Here is a 14,897-nt window from a genome sequence, read left to right as displayed (position 1 = left end):
GCCATCTTTGATTTTGGTAGTCATGTCAGATGGAGATTTCTATGGAGTTGGCAGATTGGGCGTTATTGTTTCTAAGAACTTTGTATGAGATGTTGGCTGGTATTATTGAATCCGTTCGTAGCGGCGGCGTACGTCCCGACACTCATTTTCCTAACGTACTAGATGGTAGCTACAGTTATTTACCGCGGCGTTGTAGGACCGGGCTCAAGAAATGTGTTGCCATCCCTAGAATTTCATGTGAGCGTCGTACGTTCCCGATACGAACGGATTCAATAATACCAGCCGTTGGGTATCTTCGGAAATGCGGACGGAAATCAAGATTTATCATAGTACACTGAACGGACCAACCTGTAGTAATTGATGGACCTTACTTGGCACGTTTTTGAAATGAAAATTGAAATGACAATTTTCTTAATAGGCCTTGCCTTGCGTTTTTGTGTTTTTTTTCAAGATCCGGGTTTTCGGGACTGAATAATTATTTTATTAAAATCCGTTCGCGTACTTTGATGGTTTTATATAAGGTTATATTTCAGACTGTGCTTCAGTTAGAATGAAATTAACACATATCATAAACTGCCAATAGCGCAACCAAATCAATATGTAGTGCAGTGTTTATTCTTAGTTTGGTGCAAATCGAAATCGTTAAATAAAAATAGAAGATCTATATGAAAAATGCCATTTCAAGGTGAACAGCCAATACCTGCGTCCATAGAAGCGCTAGGATATCGATGGATAAAGCGAATAAGTGAAGGGGCATTTTCCAAGGTATGGTATCTCGATTACACCAAAGTACTTCAATATAACATACAATTGTATGCTTTTAGGTACATCTTATTGAATATCATAACCGAGCAAACAATTGTTTCGAAACGTTGGCTTGTAAACTGATTGATACAAAGAAGTGTAGTGAAAAGTTTCGAAAACGATTTCTCCCAAGGGAATTAACGGTACTGCTCCATATTCGTCACCCATACATCATCCGCATAAATGCGATTATCAAGTGTCGCAACAAAATTTGCATCTTCATGCGCTACGCCGAAATGGGTGACATGTTATCTTTCGTGATTGAGCACGGACCACTCAGAGAGACCCAGACACGCATCTGGTGTCGACAACTTGCTTTGGCTGTTCAATATCTACACGAATCAGGCATTGCCCACAGGGATCTAAAATGCGAAAACATTCTATTGTCAGCAAATTTGAACGTAAAACTGAGTGATTTTGGATTTGCTCGGTATGTTACAGAAAAAAACCGACAACCGCAATTAAGTACAACGTTTTGCGGTTCGTTCGACTATTCAGCGCCTGAGTTGCTGAAAGGAAAGCCGTACAACCCGAAAGCATCAGATCTATGGGCATTAGGAGTTGTATTGTACATGCTGCTTAACAAATCCGTACCGTTCAAGGGCAAAACTCGGCAAGTGTACGAACAACAAATGGCCCGTGCTTGGAAGTTCCGATCGCGTGTAAATGACACATTGTCGCCGGAAGTAAAAACACTGGTGCGAAGTTTACTCGAACCCAATCCTTTGATTCGATGGACTGTCGAGGAAGTGCTGGTTTGTGATTGGTTGATTCAAGATCGTCGTTTGAGATCGTTGAACGCTGAAGAGTTTTCCGCCCTAGCAGAAGCAAGAATTTTTGCAAGGTCTTCCGCTGATATTGAAAGTGTTAAAGAAAAACTTCGTTTGATAGAGCACGCCGACCAATCAGTCACAGTGATAAAATCAACTGGATCAAATTTAGACACTCGAAATCATTCTGATTCGTTATTGTCTATGCAAACTTCAGTGCAAACTAATACATCAGGCTCCAGAATAAAGGGTAGTAAATGAATGTTGAATGGAATCACGTAGACAATTGTTTACACAATATGCAATCCTCAGAAACCAATATCAATATGTAAGGGCTCAGAAATCAATTATAGCAAAATAACAATCCTATTGTTGCTATGCCCGTAATGTGAAATCTTTTACAGGGTTTACCTAGCCAATCCGGCATCGTCAAAGCCATCTTCAATGACAGTGCCTAATTGAGGGTTTACGTCGCCCGAAAAAGTATTTACGGCGACCGATAACGCTTTGACGACGCCCGATTGGCTAGGCAAACCCTGTAATGCGCGGCTACTATGTGCAGCGAAATGCACTATTTGACAGGAGTAATATCTGACAGCTACAGCTAAGGATTGGGGGAGATACAGCATCACTAGCGGAAATACACTTCAAAGGAATATCTTCTTTAGTAGAACATTTCCTAATTGTAAGTTATTTAATGGATAAATCGCGATTTCTTAAGGCCGGGCTACATTGATCGTACTCGCAAGTGTAATTTCGATATTCACTAGCGCATCTGGCGGCGACTGGTGGAAGCTTTTTTTGGTCATCGAGGTGCTCTTGCCGGATCTCAAATTTAAGTAGTTTTTCCATCGTTTTTTGATTTTCACTAGCGCATCTGGCGGCGGCTGACCGAAGCATTTTTCCAAACAATTTGGAGCCGCTTCAGAAAATATTTTAATTTTCCATGTTTATTACCTTAACTGGACTGGAAAAGCTTTGTAATTGATAGATGAATATGTTGTGCAAGTATTTCAGCCATTTTCGCATAAAAAAACGGTGAAAAAACAACTTAAATTTGAGATCCGGCACGACTATTCCCTTGAAGACCAAAAAAAGCTTCCACCAGCCGCCGCCAGATACGCTAGTGAATATCGAAATTACACTACGGAGTACGATCAATGTAGCCCGGCCTTTATGTGTTTACTTTGCTCATCAGCTGGTTGCTGTGATGCGTTATCTATACATACACTCATACACATACACATACACTCTTTAAAAAAATGACCGCATCTTGGTTAATTTTTACCGAGATCTGCACAACTGAGATCTCGGCAAAGATCTCGGTTAAATATCTGTTGCCGAAATCTTGGTAATAAAATGCAAATTACATTTTGTTTTGACGTTTACATTTAATCGAGATTTTTTATAAGAGCAAACCGAGATTTTGGCTTAATGTAAAAAAATATCTGTTTTTTATTTTAATGATTTTATTCCCGTAACGAAGTAGTTTAAATAGGTAACATAAAGACATAATAATATTTATTTTGGAGTAGCCCATGAGCAGTAGGGCGACAGGAGCCCTACCCTTAAGAGGTGTGATGGGAAGCCTAGGGACGGGCGCCGGTCAACCGCCGGACCACAGCGTGGACCGGGGATAGAAAATGAGGAAAATGGTACAGGAAAATGAGCGGGTCCTTGTACAGGCACGGGTCTGTAAGGCGGGTAGAGTGAAACAAATCTGAGTGAACCCCGATTAGATATCGCGTGTTCGAGTGGTTGGATACTTACCTCGTGAAGGTGACCAGAAATGAAATCTGGATGTCCGAACGGACGCGCAAAAGTTGGTCCAATCAGACTAGCATCCGGTGATCCTTGAATAGGAGCTGCTCCAAGCGACGCTCTGATGAGCACCGACTACGTGCGATGACATAGTTTCCTAGCCCCAACCCCACTCTATACCCGTGCACGATCGCACACTACTGATGCTCGATTTCGTTACACTATATGACTTATTTTTACTTATTTATTCACACTTTTAAATTTAAATAAAAAAATCACTCTAAAAGGTTGTCGTTTTTGTTGCACGAGATTAACAAAATGGTGAATGACAGATAGAAAACCGAGTCTCGGTTGACCTTCCTTTCTATAATCACCTACCCGGGTATGTTTTACTAATTCTTCTCATAATAAACTAGCTGCCCCAGTAAACCTAGTTTTACGCAACATAGTACAGTGGAGCGTCGAGTATCCGAGCTCATCGGGACTTGATCTCGCCCGCATATACAAATAACACGGATAATGAGTCAAATGATATATTTAATCACAAATTCCTTATGTTTTTTGGAAATAAATCGTATGTTTTGATAAAAATTACCCAGTTTATATTAACTACATGTTTTTCTAATGAGAATATTTGAAATTTGTTATGAACTATTAGCAGTTTTTTGCTATGCCCATGTGCTATTATAACCGATTTTTTAAATAACCTTCTCAGAACTCAATGCCACCTTTGCATTGAACTGTCATTTCTCAACAGCACGGATAAACGGATGGCCGGATAAAAGGTACCCGGATAAACGGCGCTCCACTGTATTAGTTTACGATAAAGTATTATAATTTGTAAAAATAGGTGTCTTTGTAAACATTTTATGTGTTCATATCATTGATGTTTATGTGTTCAAATCATTGGCATACCTCATTCAGTGTTTTGTCCTGGACTGTGATTTTGTTTTCCATTTCGATTTAATCGTCGCCTGACGGGAAGGGGGAGGGAACTCGATTTTAAGAGCATATTCACACAACAAAAATAGCTCTCATTCATAGCACATTTCAAATATTCTCTTTGTAAAAGCATGTGGTTAATAAAACTGGCTAGTTTTAACCAAACTAAAATACAGATTAAAAAAAGTCCGGAATATGTAATAAAAATATACTTTGATTCATTATCCGTGTTATTCGAGTATCCGGGCGAGGTCGTGTCCCGATTAGCCGATTAGGACACAAAAACATAGGAAATTTAATTCCCCAGCTATTGAGACTATAAAACAAGCTCAAATAATGAATTAAATGCGTTTCCTTCTCATTCCCCGCTGATCATTATTTTTCACCGTGAACAAAGCGCGAAATTCTGAAGGGAACGAAATGCATGCCATATTGTTGAAGCGGTTCAAGTTTACCGTTTCAATCGGGCGAAAAATTTGAAATTTACCGTTTTAATCTCTGAACGTTCTGTCTTTTCGGAAAATTATTTCACCGTGAACAATGTCAATGGCTTGAATCCATGTAGTGTAACATAGGATTCTTAAATTATTTTTAAACAAACCAACATAATCTGAAAAACACGATTTAAATATATTTACAGGGTGTGCGGGCTAAATTTGACACCTGGCCTTTGGGTTTATATCTCAGGGTTGAGTTGACGTATCGAAATGATTGATTTGTCATTCGATTGCTAAAAGTTGTGCGAACAAGTGTAAAAAATGTCTAGCTCCGTAAATATGTGGAATTCGGAAGGCGGCGATGTGTTCGCTGAACACCGTAAAAACGGAGACGGTGGCCAATGGGCTCCCCTGACCTTAATCCTATGGATTACTTTGTGTGGGGCACAGTTGAGCGGGACACCAACAGGGCGTCCTGCAATACCAAAGCGGAGCTGGTGGCCAGAATAAAGGCCGTATTTGCGCCCATCCCCAGAGATATGGTTGTCCGGGCTTGCGCGCGGTTCTGGAAGTGGGTGCAGGCGGCCATCGACGCGGAGGGGGAGTGCTTCGAATAAAAAATGCGGCAAACGTGGTAAGCTAAACTTTAGAGATTTTTTTTTTATATTTAACATAAATTTGATTAAAATTCTTTTCCTATCCCCTCAGAAACTGTCAAATTTTTCTCGAACACCCTGTATAATAACATGTTGTTATACAATTTTAGATTAGTATTTAAATTTTTATTCATTCATATTATCTACTATTATATTGCATAAGTTCATTAATACATTTTTGAATAATGAAAGTACTAATTGAATGGAAATGCATTTAAATGATCCTCCAGAGTCCTATGTATGGCTGATATGGTCCTAACGGGTCTTGGTTGAATTCCTGCCCAATTGACATTTTCGAGCACGAATAATCGGGAATTCGAGCAAATTCCCTTAAACTGCCCGCTGTGCAAAGCAACGGAAGGCGTTATGCCGTTCTGACCCGCTGCGCAAATTCGAGCAGTTTCCAGCGCAGAAAATGCACCAAAATCTGCGCTGGCCAGCGCAGATTTTGGCTGGTCTCCCGCGCTGTTCTTCAGCGATTCCTGCGCTGGGTCGAGCAAGTTTTGCGCCATCTGCTGGCGAAATGGACGAACTATTTATGGCGGCGGAGCAAAAAAACGGTCAAAAAATTTAAAAATATTAGCGCCCATTTTTTCGTCCGCTTCTTCTCCCTCCCTCACCCTGCCTTGCCTTACTTGTACTTGCGGCGCTTCTGCCCGTGCTTTCCGCCGCCAGCTGATTGGTTCTTGTGGTGTATGCGTTGGTTCATATATGTGCATTACGGTTGTGTATTGTTATTGGTGGGTGTTAGCATTTATTAATTCGTGTGTGACCTTGAGACGCTGTGGGAGAAGCTGGATTGGGATTCAAAGTGTTATCGGTGTAGTGATGGTTTATTTTATTTCGTGCCGCTGCTGATGAGACCATTCGATGCCCCTGCCAATTGAGGGTGAAGTAGCCTATTTAAAACAAGCGTAGGAGAACGTCTAACACTAATCTAATATTTTTTTTTTTGAACATGTTTGATGCTTCAACGACCTTCTAAGCATCATGTAGCACGGTGTATAGTGGCAATAAAAAATATTTTTTTTCCATGTGCCGGAATTTGTCTCGAGTTTTCTGGCCACGACACACACACACAGCGCGGGGAAAGTGATCGTCCACTCTATCATGCCGCGATCCCCTCCCCCTCCCGGTGCTTTGAGTGAGGAACCAGCCTTTCTTCCGATAAGGTAGCCGTAATCGATCATGCGGGAGGGGGGGGGGGTTGATGGGGGTGTGTGCTCTCCTGCGCGCTTTCGTGGGTGCGTGCTCGCGTGCGCGCGTACGTGCATTCGTGCATTCGTGCATGCGTGCATGCGTTCGTGCGTGCGCGCGTGTGTGTGTGTGTGCGTGCGAGAACTCCAAAACTGTTTGATTCTAATGCGTGCATTGTCACCGGCTGCGTCTACACACTCCATGCATTCTTAGAAAATGCACTGCACGCCGCCCGATCGATTACCGCTACCTACGACACAATACAACCATTTAATTGACACCACCATCTTTGCGACCGGTTCTGCTGTTGGGGGTATTAAAAAGACAAACGATCGAAGCAAACGTGCGTCTGATATGTAGCACATTTCTTTCCAATTCAGCTAGCGGATGCAAGTGGAAACAACATTTTGAATTGAATCCATACAAAAGAGGATTCTGGATTTGTTTATTACGGTGCGCGTATGGTGCTGCACCTGTCCGTCCAGAATCCGGCGGCTTGTTGGCTCAGAGTCGATATCATGACGCCGATTGACCGGCAATTCCTTGGAATGGGTTCGGATCGGTAGGTTCATGTTTTGGTCGAGTGCATTCCGTGCATTTGTCGCGCCACAGCGGTAGACCCGGCAGCAACAAAGTCAAGACAAACTCTTACCCGGGTGTGGACTGCTATGCTAAGTTCTTTTTATTATTATTATTATTATTATTATTATTATTATTATTGGCGTAATAGCCAACGCGATCATGCCGGCCTTTTCAGGACTTGAGTACCACGTAGCCGGAGCCGGTGACTAACCCCTTGCTACGGCGGACGGTTCATACGCGGTTAGAACCCACGAGGGGGTACTGCCACACTGTCTCCTGCTCGATGTATACGCTGCAGGCAGGGGGAAGGATGGACCTCCACGATAAAAAAACACCGTCATGAACCAGCGCGCGGACCTAACGGTAGGCGGACTAGGCGGTCGCCGATGATCTCTACAAGTGTACAGAGTATTAACGACAAGGGTCCCCGGAAAGATGGTCGTTAGGGCTCCGTGGCTGGAGAACCATTTGCACCTCCACTCCCCCCATGGCGGCAACAATTTTAGGGTCTGTGACTAATGATCGTAGGGGTCCCATGGCCATCCCCCCGCCGCCCCATCCAGGATGCTGTTTTCACAATCAGGTTGCGTTCTTGATGCTGGTGGAACGGAAAGTGCGAAAATCAGCGCCGGGCTGAACGTGTAAATGCGAATTAGAGTTCTGCGCGATGCACAACAAATCCTCCTGCATAAACTAGCGATTCCTTAGTCATTTTTATATTGCAGTGTTTGAACTCATTGCGATTTTTTGGTTTGATTTGTGAAAATGCAACTTCATCGCCGCAATGTTTGTTAACGGCATTTTAGGCGCCACAACAGCTCGCGAGCATTGACCACACGCGAGAAAGAGATAGCGCTATGGAGGGAAAAAGCACGGACGATGGCTGACAGCGATTGGCCGTCTGACACACCAACACATCCAAACCTTCGGCAGCGCGCTCAGGCGAGGGGTATGAGGCGGAGCCAGGGACGGGCAGCTCGACGAGCTGCTTGACAAATTTGCCGTTGGAGAGAAAAAGAGGGCATGATAAAATTCTCAGAACGGCATAACGCCTTCCGTTGCTTTGCACAGCGGGTTACTCAACTGACATTTTCGAGCACGAATAATCGGGAATTCGAGCAAATTCCCTTAAACTGGAGCCTTAAACTTCCCTTAAACTGCACCAGTTTAAGGGAATTTGGAAAAAGTCCAGTAAAATCAACTGTGATGCGGTTTTTTCGTTGCTTTCTTCTAGATTCGATCGGAAATGATGTTTCCTATCGTTATAGTTGGTCATGAAGCAATTTTATACTTAAATAATATCGATTTTTTAGAAAATAACCTCACACAAAATTTGCTTTTGTTGTTCATCAAATACCAAAGCTATGAATGTAAAATGAGCTCGACAGCATCATCCATCGATAGAAGAAAGTCTAATTTACGATCACACCAAATCTTGGCGCTTTCAACACACTTGATCACGCACAAATCCACAATTTCAGGCGTATCGAGTACTAATCGAGCAGATATGGGAAATCAATTTCGAGCAAATGTCACTTGGTAAACATCCCTTAAACTGCACCAGTTTAAGGAAATTTAGAAAAAGTCCTTTAAAATCAAATGTGATGCGGCTTTTTCGTTACTTTCTTCTAGATTCGCCCGGAAACGATGTTTGCTATCGTTATAGTTGGTCATGTACCCATTTTATACTTAATTAATACCCATTTTTATAGAATAACGTCACCTAAAATTAGCTTTTGTTTTTCATCAAAAACCATTGTCATGAATGAAAAATGAGCTCGACGGCATCGTCCATCGATAGAAGAAAGTCTAATTTACGATCACACCAAATCTTGGCGCTTTCAACACACTTGATCACGCACAAATCCACAATTTCAGGCGTATCGAGTACTAATCGAGCAGATATGGGAAATCAATTTCGAGCAAATGTCACTTGGGATGTAAATATCTCAAGTGATAAAGCAGAGATGATATGCTTTAGTTGTTTGGGAATAATGAATGCAAAAAAGATGTGCTATTTCGCTCTGGCATATGTGCAGTTTTACGTTCCAAAACCAGCAAGTATACTTGCTTGGCTCTTAGAATTATAAAATACCATTCACATTTTTGGTTACAGAAGTTTACCGTTCAATTTGCAAGTGTAAACGACATTTTTCGTTACGTGTTTTGTCCAGTCTGTCTGGCAACGGCTATTGAATGACTATCAGTTTCCTATCTATATATACAGTGAAGGGCCGTTTTTCCGGGAAAATCGGGATCCGAACTCGCCCGGATACTCAAATAACACGGATAATGAGTCAAAGTATATTTTTATTACAAATTCCTGATATTTTTTTGAATTTGTATTCTGTTTTGGTAAAACCTAGTCTGTTTTTATGAACTTCATGATCCCAAAGAGAATATTTGAAATGTGCCATGAATTAGAGCGATTTTTGTTAAGACAATGTGCTCTTTCAACCCTTTTTTTTTGTTTTTTCAAATGTTCTCCTCAGCACTCAATGTCAACTTTGTTTTTAACTGTCATTTTTCAGCACGGATAAACGAAGAGCCGGATGAAAGGTATCCGGATAATTAGTCGATCTTACTGTATTGAATAGTGTCCTGGGCATTAACATCCAAGCGGGGGCTTCAAAGTTCAATTTTTAAACTGACGGGGTGTCTAACAATCCACTAACAAGTATATTTATAAAAATAGTTCTAGTTCAAATAGCAGGAACCTTGTATGATAAGGAGAACAAAGAGATTTATGAGACCACCAAAAACAATAATATAATGCAGTGTAAGATTACGTTGAACTGATTCTAGCCTATTAATTTAATATTTTTGTTGTCCAAAGGATACTAGAAAAATTCTACAATAGGAAGAACAATAGCCCAATACAGAGCTTTTACACTGAATGGATTTTTGAAGTCTTTCGCAACACACTAAATGAACTTTAATGGATGGAAATCTTTGATGACTTCATATTCATTCTGAAAGGTTAATCTGCTATATAAATGAACGCCTAAGTCGCGGATCACATTTATACGCGGCACCGAGTTATTATCAATTTTGTACACATCAATGTTGATACATCAATGGAGACCGTGTAAGTCAAATTCGTGTAATTTTGTTTAACGTGATAGGTTTTAATGCTACAAGTTCTCAAATGTGCAATCCCTTCGCGCAACGCTTTGCTGCTACTTTTCACCTGCAGTTCTCTATCTCCTTCCCGTCGGCTTGCGAAAAATTAGGACTTTACATTTTGCTCCTGCAAATGCGAGACTAAGAATTCGCTACTTTAATTCCAGCTCAAAAATATTGATAATCAAAATGACATCAATGTCAACTCTGTAATGGACCCAACCAGGAAGGAGTTCCCTTTTCTTACCATCAGTATGTACTTCTCAATGTTGACTGAATTCTAACATTCAAAACAAAAAACTGCTAATAGTTCATAGCAAATAAAAACTTGGTAATTTTTATCAAAACATACGATTTATTCCCAAAAAACATAAGGAATTAGTGATTAAATATATTATTTGCCTCATTATTCGTGTAATTCGCATATGCAGGCGAGGTCAAGTCCCGATGAGCTCGGATACTCGGCACTCCACTGTATTTGATATAATTCTGACTGTATATTGTTGAAGTTAACAATTGATTTAAGTATACTATGAAATACTGGTGTACAATTGATCGTAGTATTCCATAAAATTGTGTTAACAGAATGTAGTTAGTAAAATGTTCATTCCTCTTTCAACCATCAAACAGTAAAGATGTTTTAGCTCTGTTAATATATATTACAATTTTCGATTAACTTTTACACATCTCTTTGTTCATTGTGCTATATTTGAAGGGTTTAAAAGTGATAGATAATGATTCATGTTCATGAATTAGTTATGGTCAAATGGTAATGGTATAATGTTTGTTCCATGGTTGACATGAGTTCAATTCTGTTTTTATTGTTTTCATTGATGATTTAAAGTTTCTGATTTCTTTTTAAAACATCCAGCTCCAGTAACTCCAGACCCCTTTACTCATTGTTAGAAATGCGTGTTTTGTCAATCTGTAATTTTTACTGTTTTATTTATTTCTTTTAATTCATTTAGTATTAGTACCCCTTCATACAACAAAACCAGCAAATAGCACGATCATGAATAATAATATGGTGGCGCAACTGGCAAAGTGATTCCAAGTAGAACTAGCGATGTGGTTGGTAGCATCAAGGATGAAGCATGAGTGTGAATTGGAACATGAGGGGAGGGAGTGAATCCGGATCATTTCTATTTTTAGTTCTTTTTAGCATGGGTTCATCCTCCACGTGTGTTCACTATCCCCGAAAATGGCCTGTATTTCGTTGATGTTTTCGAGGATAATTCGTTGACGAATTATCCCCGAAAAGACCAGTGAAAACCAGCGTGGTCGGGAGCTTGGGTGAACGCTTTTTCATCTAACTGTCGAAAACAAGTTTTCAAAATGGTGCACCAAAATCGAGCTATGCATCGACCTCTGTATTATATAGACTTTTTTCTAAGTCTGAGGTCGGAGATCGGAGTTCTGTTGAATGAAACAAAATGATGTAATGAAAGGCACTCTGATAAGATCCTTTCTTTATGTATCATACCGTATTTTATTCGATTACACTGCTCCTTGCTTGCTGACTGAACGGATTCAATAATTGTTTCCTAAATATCAAATTTTGCTAGTGTAACGACCAAGCGTTTTACGGTTGGCAGAAGGTTAATTGGTCGTTTTAATAAGATTTAGCACAATTCGGAAGAGCACACAAATAATTATACGCAGAAGTCAGTGGCTTACGTCTGTTCAGTTCAATGTCGCGCCAAGAAGAGAGCTTTATTCTATGACAGTTCATCTAGCACACCGGGTGCTCCAGCGGTCAAGGTATAATGCGTTTATACCGCTGCGTTTGGGGTTCGGGTTGAGTGCACAGTGGGCGATATTAGTCCGGACGTTACAGCTCGGCTATCCTGAACAATAAATTGCCCTCAATTTCCTAATCACTGGACTCGGTCCAACGTCGCAACTTATTCGCTTCTAGAACCCCATCGTAGGGTAGTTGTGTGAGTTGACATCCTTCTACATCGCGTACCACGTACCTATCATGGGGCAACACTTTATGGATGACGTAAGGTCCCCTGAATTTAGGATTGAGCTTCTTATTACCACTATCGGTGGTATCAGAGTAACGTATAGCCACTAAGTCACCTTCCTTATAGCACTGTGGTGGTTTGTGCTTTTGCTAAAGTATTCCTCATTCTTCCGTTGAGACTCTTCTATGTTTTCTAACGCTTTAGCCCGAATGGCTTCTAAGTCCCTAGAGGCTCGATCAAATTTCTCATCCAGGTATTCGGCTAACTCGTCTGGAACTTTACCGCGTTGCTCAACACCAAAGAGTAGGACAGAGGGGCAGAAGTTCGTAGATGTGTGGACGGTATTGTTTAAAGCGTATTCGGCTGACCGCAACTTGGATACCCAATCGGTCTGGTCTGGAGCATCAGATAGTTTGCTAAGGATAGGACGCAACACACGGTTCACCCGTTCTACCTGTCCATTGGCTTGTGGGGATCCGGTGGCGTTGAGGACATGGCTAATGTTATGCGATTCCAAGAAGTCCTCAAACAAGGTTGAGGTGAAACAAGTAGCTCGATCGCTAACAATCCGCCTAGGGCGGCTATAGTAAGACATATATTGGGAAAGGGCAGCACACGCTTCCTTCGCATTAGTTGAGGAGGTTGGGTAAAGTTTGGTTAATTTAGTGAAAGCATCGATAACAACAAGTATATACTTCTTGCGTAAGGGAGAACTAGGGAGCGGACCTAAATGGTCAATATGGATGGTATCGAAGGGTAAGGGTTCTTTAGGGATGCTGTACATATTCCGGGCATTAGTATGATGAGGTGCAGAATAAACAATGCACTTGAGGCAGTTCTTAATGAATTTGTCGATAGTGGGCTTCATGTGGGGGAACCAGTAATGCTGACTGATTTTGCTGAAGGTTTTGTTTATGCCCAGGTGGCCAATTCGCTCGTGAGTGTGTCTAATTACGTTGTCGACCATTTCCGAAGGGACATACAATTGAGGTTGACCATCAGGTATGTCGCGATAGACAAGCCCATCTTGAAGTAAGAATCCGTCAACTTCTTCTGACTCTAACCGATGTTTAAGAGCTTCGATAGATGGGTCACGCGTCTGAGCTACTTGAAGCTGGAAGTCAAGGTCAATCTCACCGATGGCACCCACAGCTTCGGTGCGACTCAGTGCGTCGACATGAGGCATAGAAGTGCCTGAGCGATGACAGATGGTATAATCGTAATTTTCCAGAAACAAGGACCACCTGGCAATCTTAGCGGAAGCATTACGGTTCTTAAGGGTCTCGACCAGAGAGTTGCAGTCAGTAACTATCTTAATGGGGAGCCCATGAACATAAGTGTGAAAGCGCTTAAGAGCGTAAATGATGGAAAGAGTTTCAAGCTCATAACTGTGTAACTTGGACTCGTCTTTTGAAGTGGTTTTGGAAAAGTAAGCAACAGGGTGCAACTTATTGTCATCCTGTTTCTGAAGGAGAATAGCGCCAAAACCAAAGGAACTTGCGTCACAGTGTAATTCGGTTTCCCGTTTTGGGTCGAATATGGAAAGGACAGGAGAATGCACAAGTTTGTCACGTAAGGTTTCAAAAGCATGCACACAATTTGAATCAAAGTTAAATACTTCGTCCTTCTGAAGAAGTTTTGTCATAGGTTTAGCGATGCAAGAGAAAGATGGAACAAACCGTCGGAAGTATGAAAACAGACCAAGACAACGTCTGAGTTGCTTTAAATTAGTGGGCATAGGGTAATTAGTAAGTGCTTTAATGTGCCTATCACTAGGCTGAATTCCAGAAAAGTTAGCTTTGTAGCCCAAGTATTCTATTTCTTCATGGACAAATTTGCACTTGTCAAGACGAAGTTCTAAATTATTCTGCTTAATCTTTTCTAATACGGACCGAAGGGTACTGAAGTGAGAGCTAAGATCGGTAGAAGCGATGATGATGTCATCGAGGTACACTACTATTCTGCCATCATCAATGAATTCCCTTAATATAGAATTAATAAAACGTTGGAATTCGGAAGGGGCGTTACGAAGACCGAAGGGCATTTTCAGATATTCAAATTGACCATCTGGGGTCACAAAAGAAGTGTAAGGGATAGATTCCTCACTCATTGGGACTTGATGGAATCCGCTTTTCAAATCCAGCAAACTGAAGAATTTTTTTCCACATAGATGCTCCAAACAAGTTTCGATAAGGGGTAATGGGTAATTGTCCCGAACTGTAATTTTGTTGAGGGGCCGGTAATCCACACACATACGAACCTCGCCACTCTTTTTCCTAACGAGGACAAGCGCAGAAGCATAAGGAGAATTACTGGGCCGGATGATGTTTTCTGCTAACAGTTTATCAACAATTTGCTTAACCTGCTGTCTTTCACCATAAGAGAGTCTTCGTGGCTTAGTAAATATTGGTGTATCATGAGTCAGATTGATTTTCATAGGGTGTTTGAGCGGTATAACATCTGAAGTATAGTTGAGGTATGAGTTTTCAACAATAGAATTGACTATTGAACGTTGTTCCAAAGATAGTGTTTTTCCTAAATCCAATTCATTATCAGCTTCAGCCACATCGAGCGCACAAATACTCCTAATAGCATCGTCTAATTTTTCTGGAAGAATCGTATCTACTTCTTTAAGTTTCGTCGATATAGGTTTAG

The 14,897-nt window shown here is 41.2% G+C and overlaps 1 protein-coding gene across 1 annotated transcript; it reads left to right on the top strand.

The window, feature by feature from the left end:
• The first annotated feature begins 314 nt into the window (after positions 1-314).
• Positions 315-1,893, top strand: LOC120904443 (testis-specific serine/threonine-protein kinase 3-like). Its single transcript, XM_040314410.1, has 2 exons — positions 315-765; positions 825-1,893. Exons 1-2 carry the CDS (start codon positions 673-675, stop codon positions 1,833-1,835), a joined length of 1,104 nt encoding a protein of 367 aa, XP_040170344.1. The 5' UTR covers positions 315-672; the 3' UTR covers positions 1,836-1,893.
• Positions 1,894-14,897: the final 13,004 nt, after the last annotated feature.

This window comes from Anopheles arabiensis, chromosome 3 (assembly GCF_016920715.1).
Source record: "Anopheles arabiensis isolate DONGOLA chromosome 3, AaraD3, whole genome shotgun sequence".
NCBI lineage: Eukaryota > Metazoa > Arthropoda > Insecta > Diptera > Culicidae > Anopheles > Anopheles arabiensis.
The sequence above is the reverse complement of the archived record's forward strand: the minus strand, read 5'-3'. Positions and strand labels throughout refer to the sequence as shown.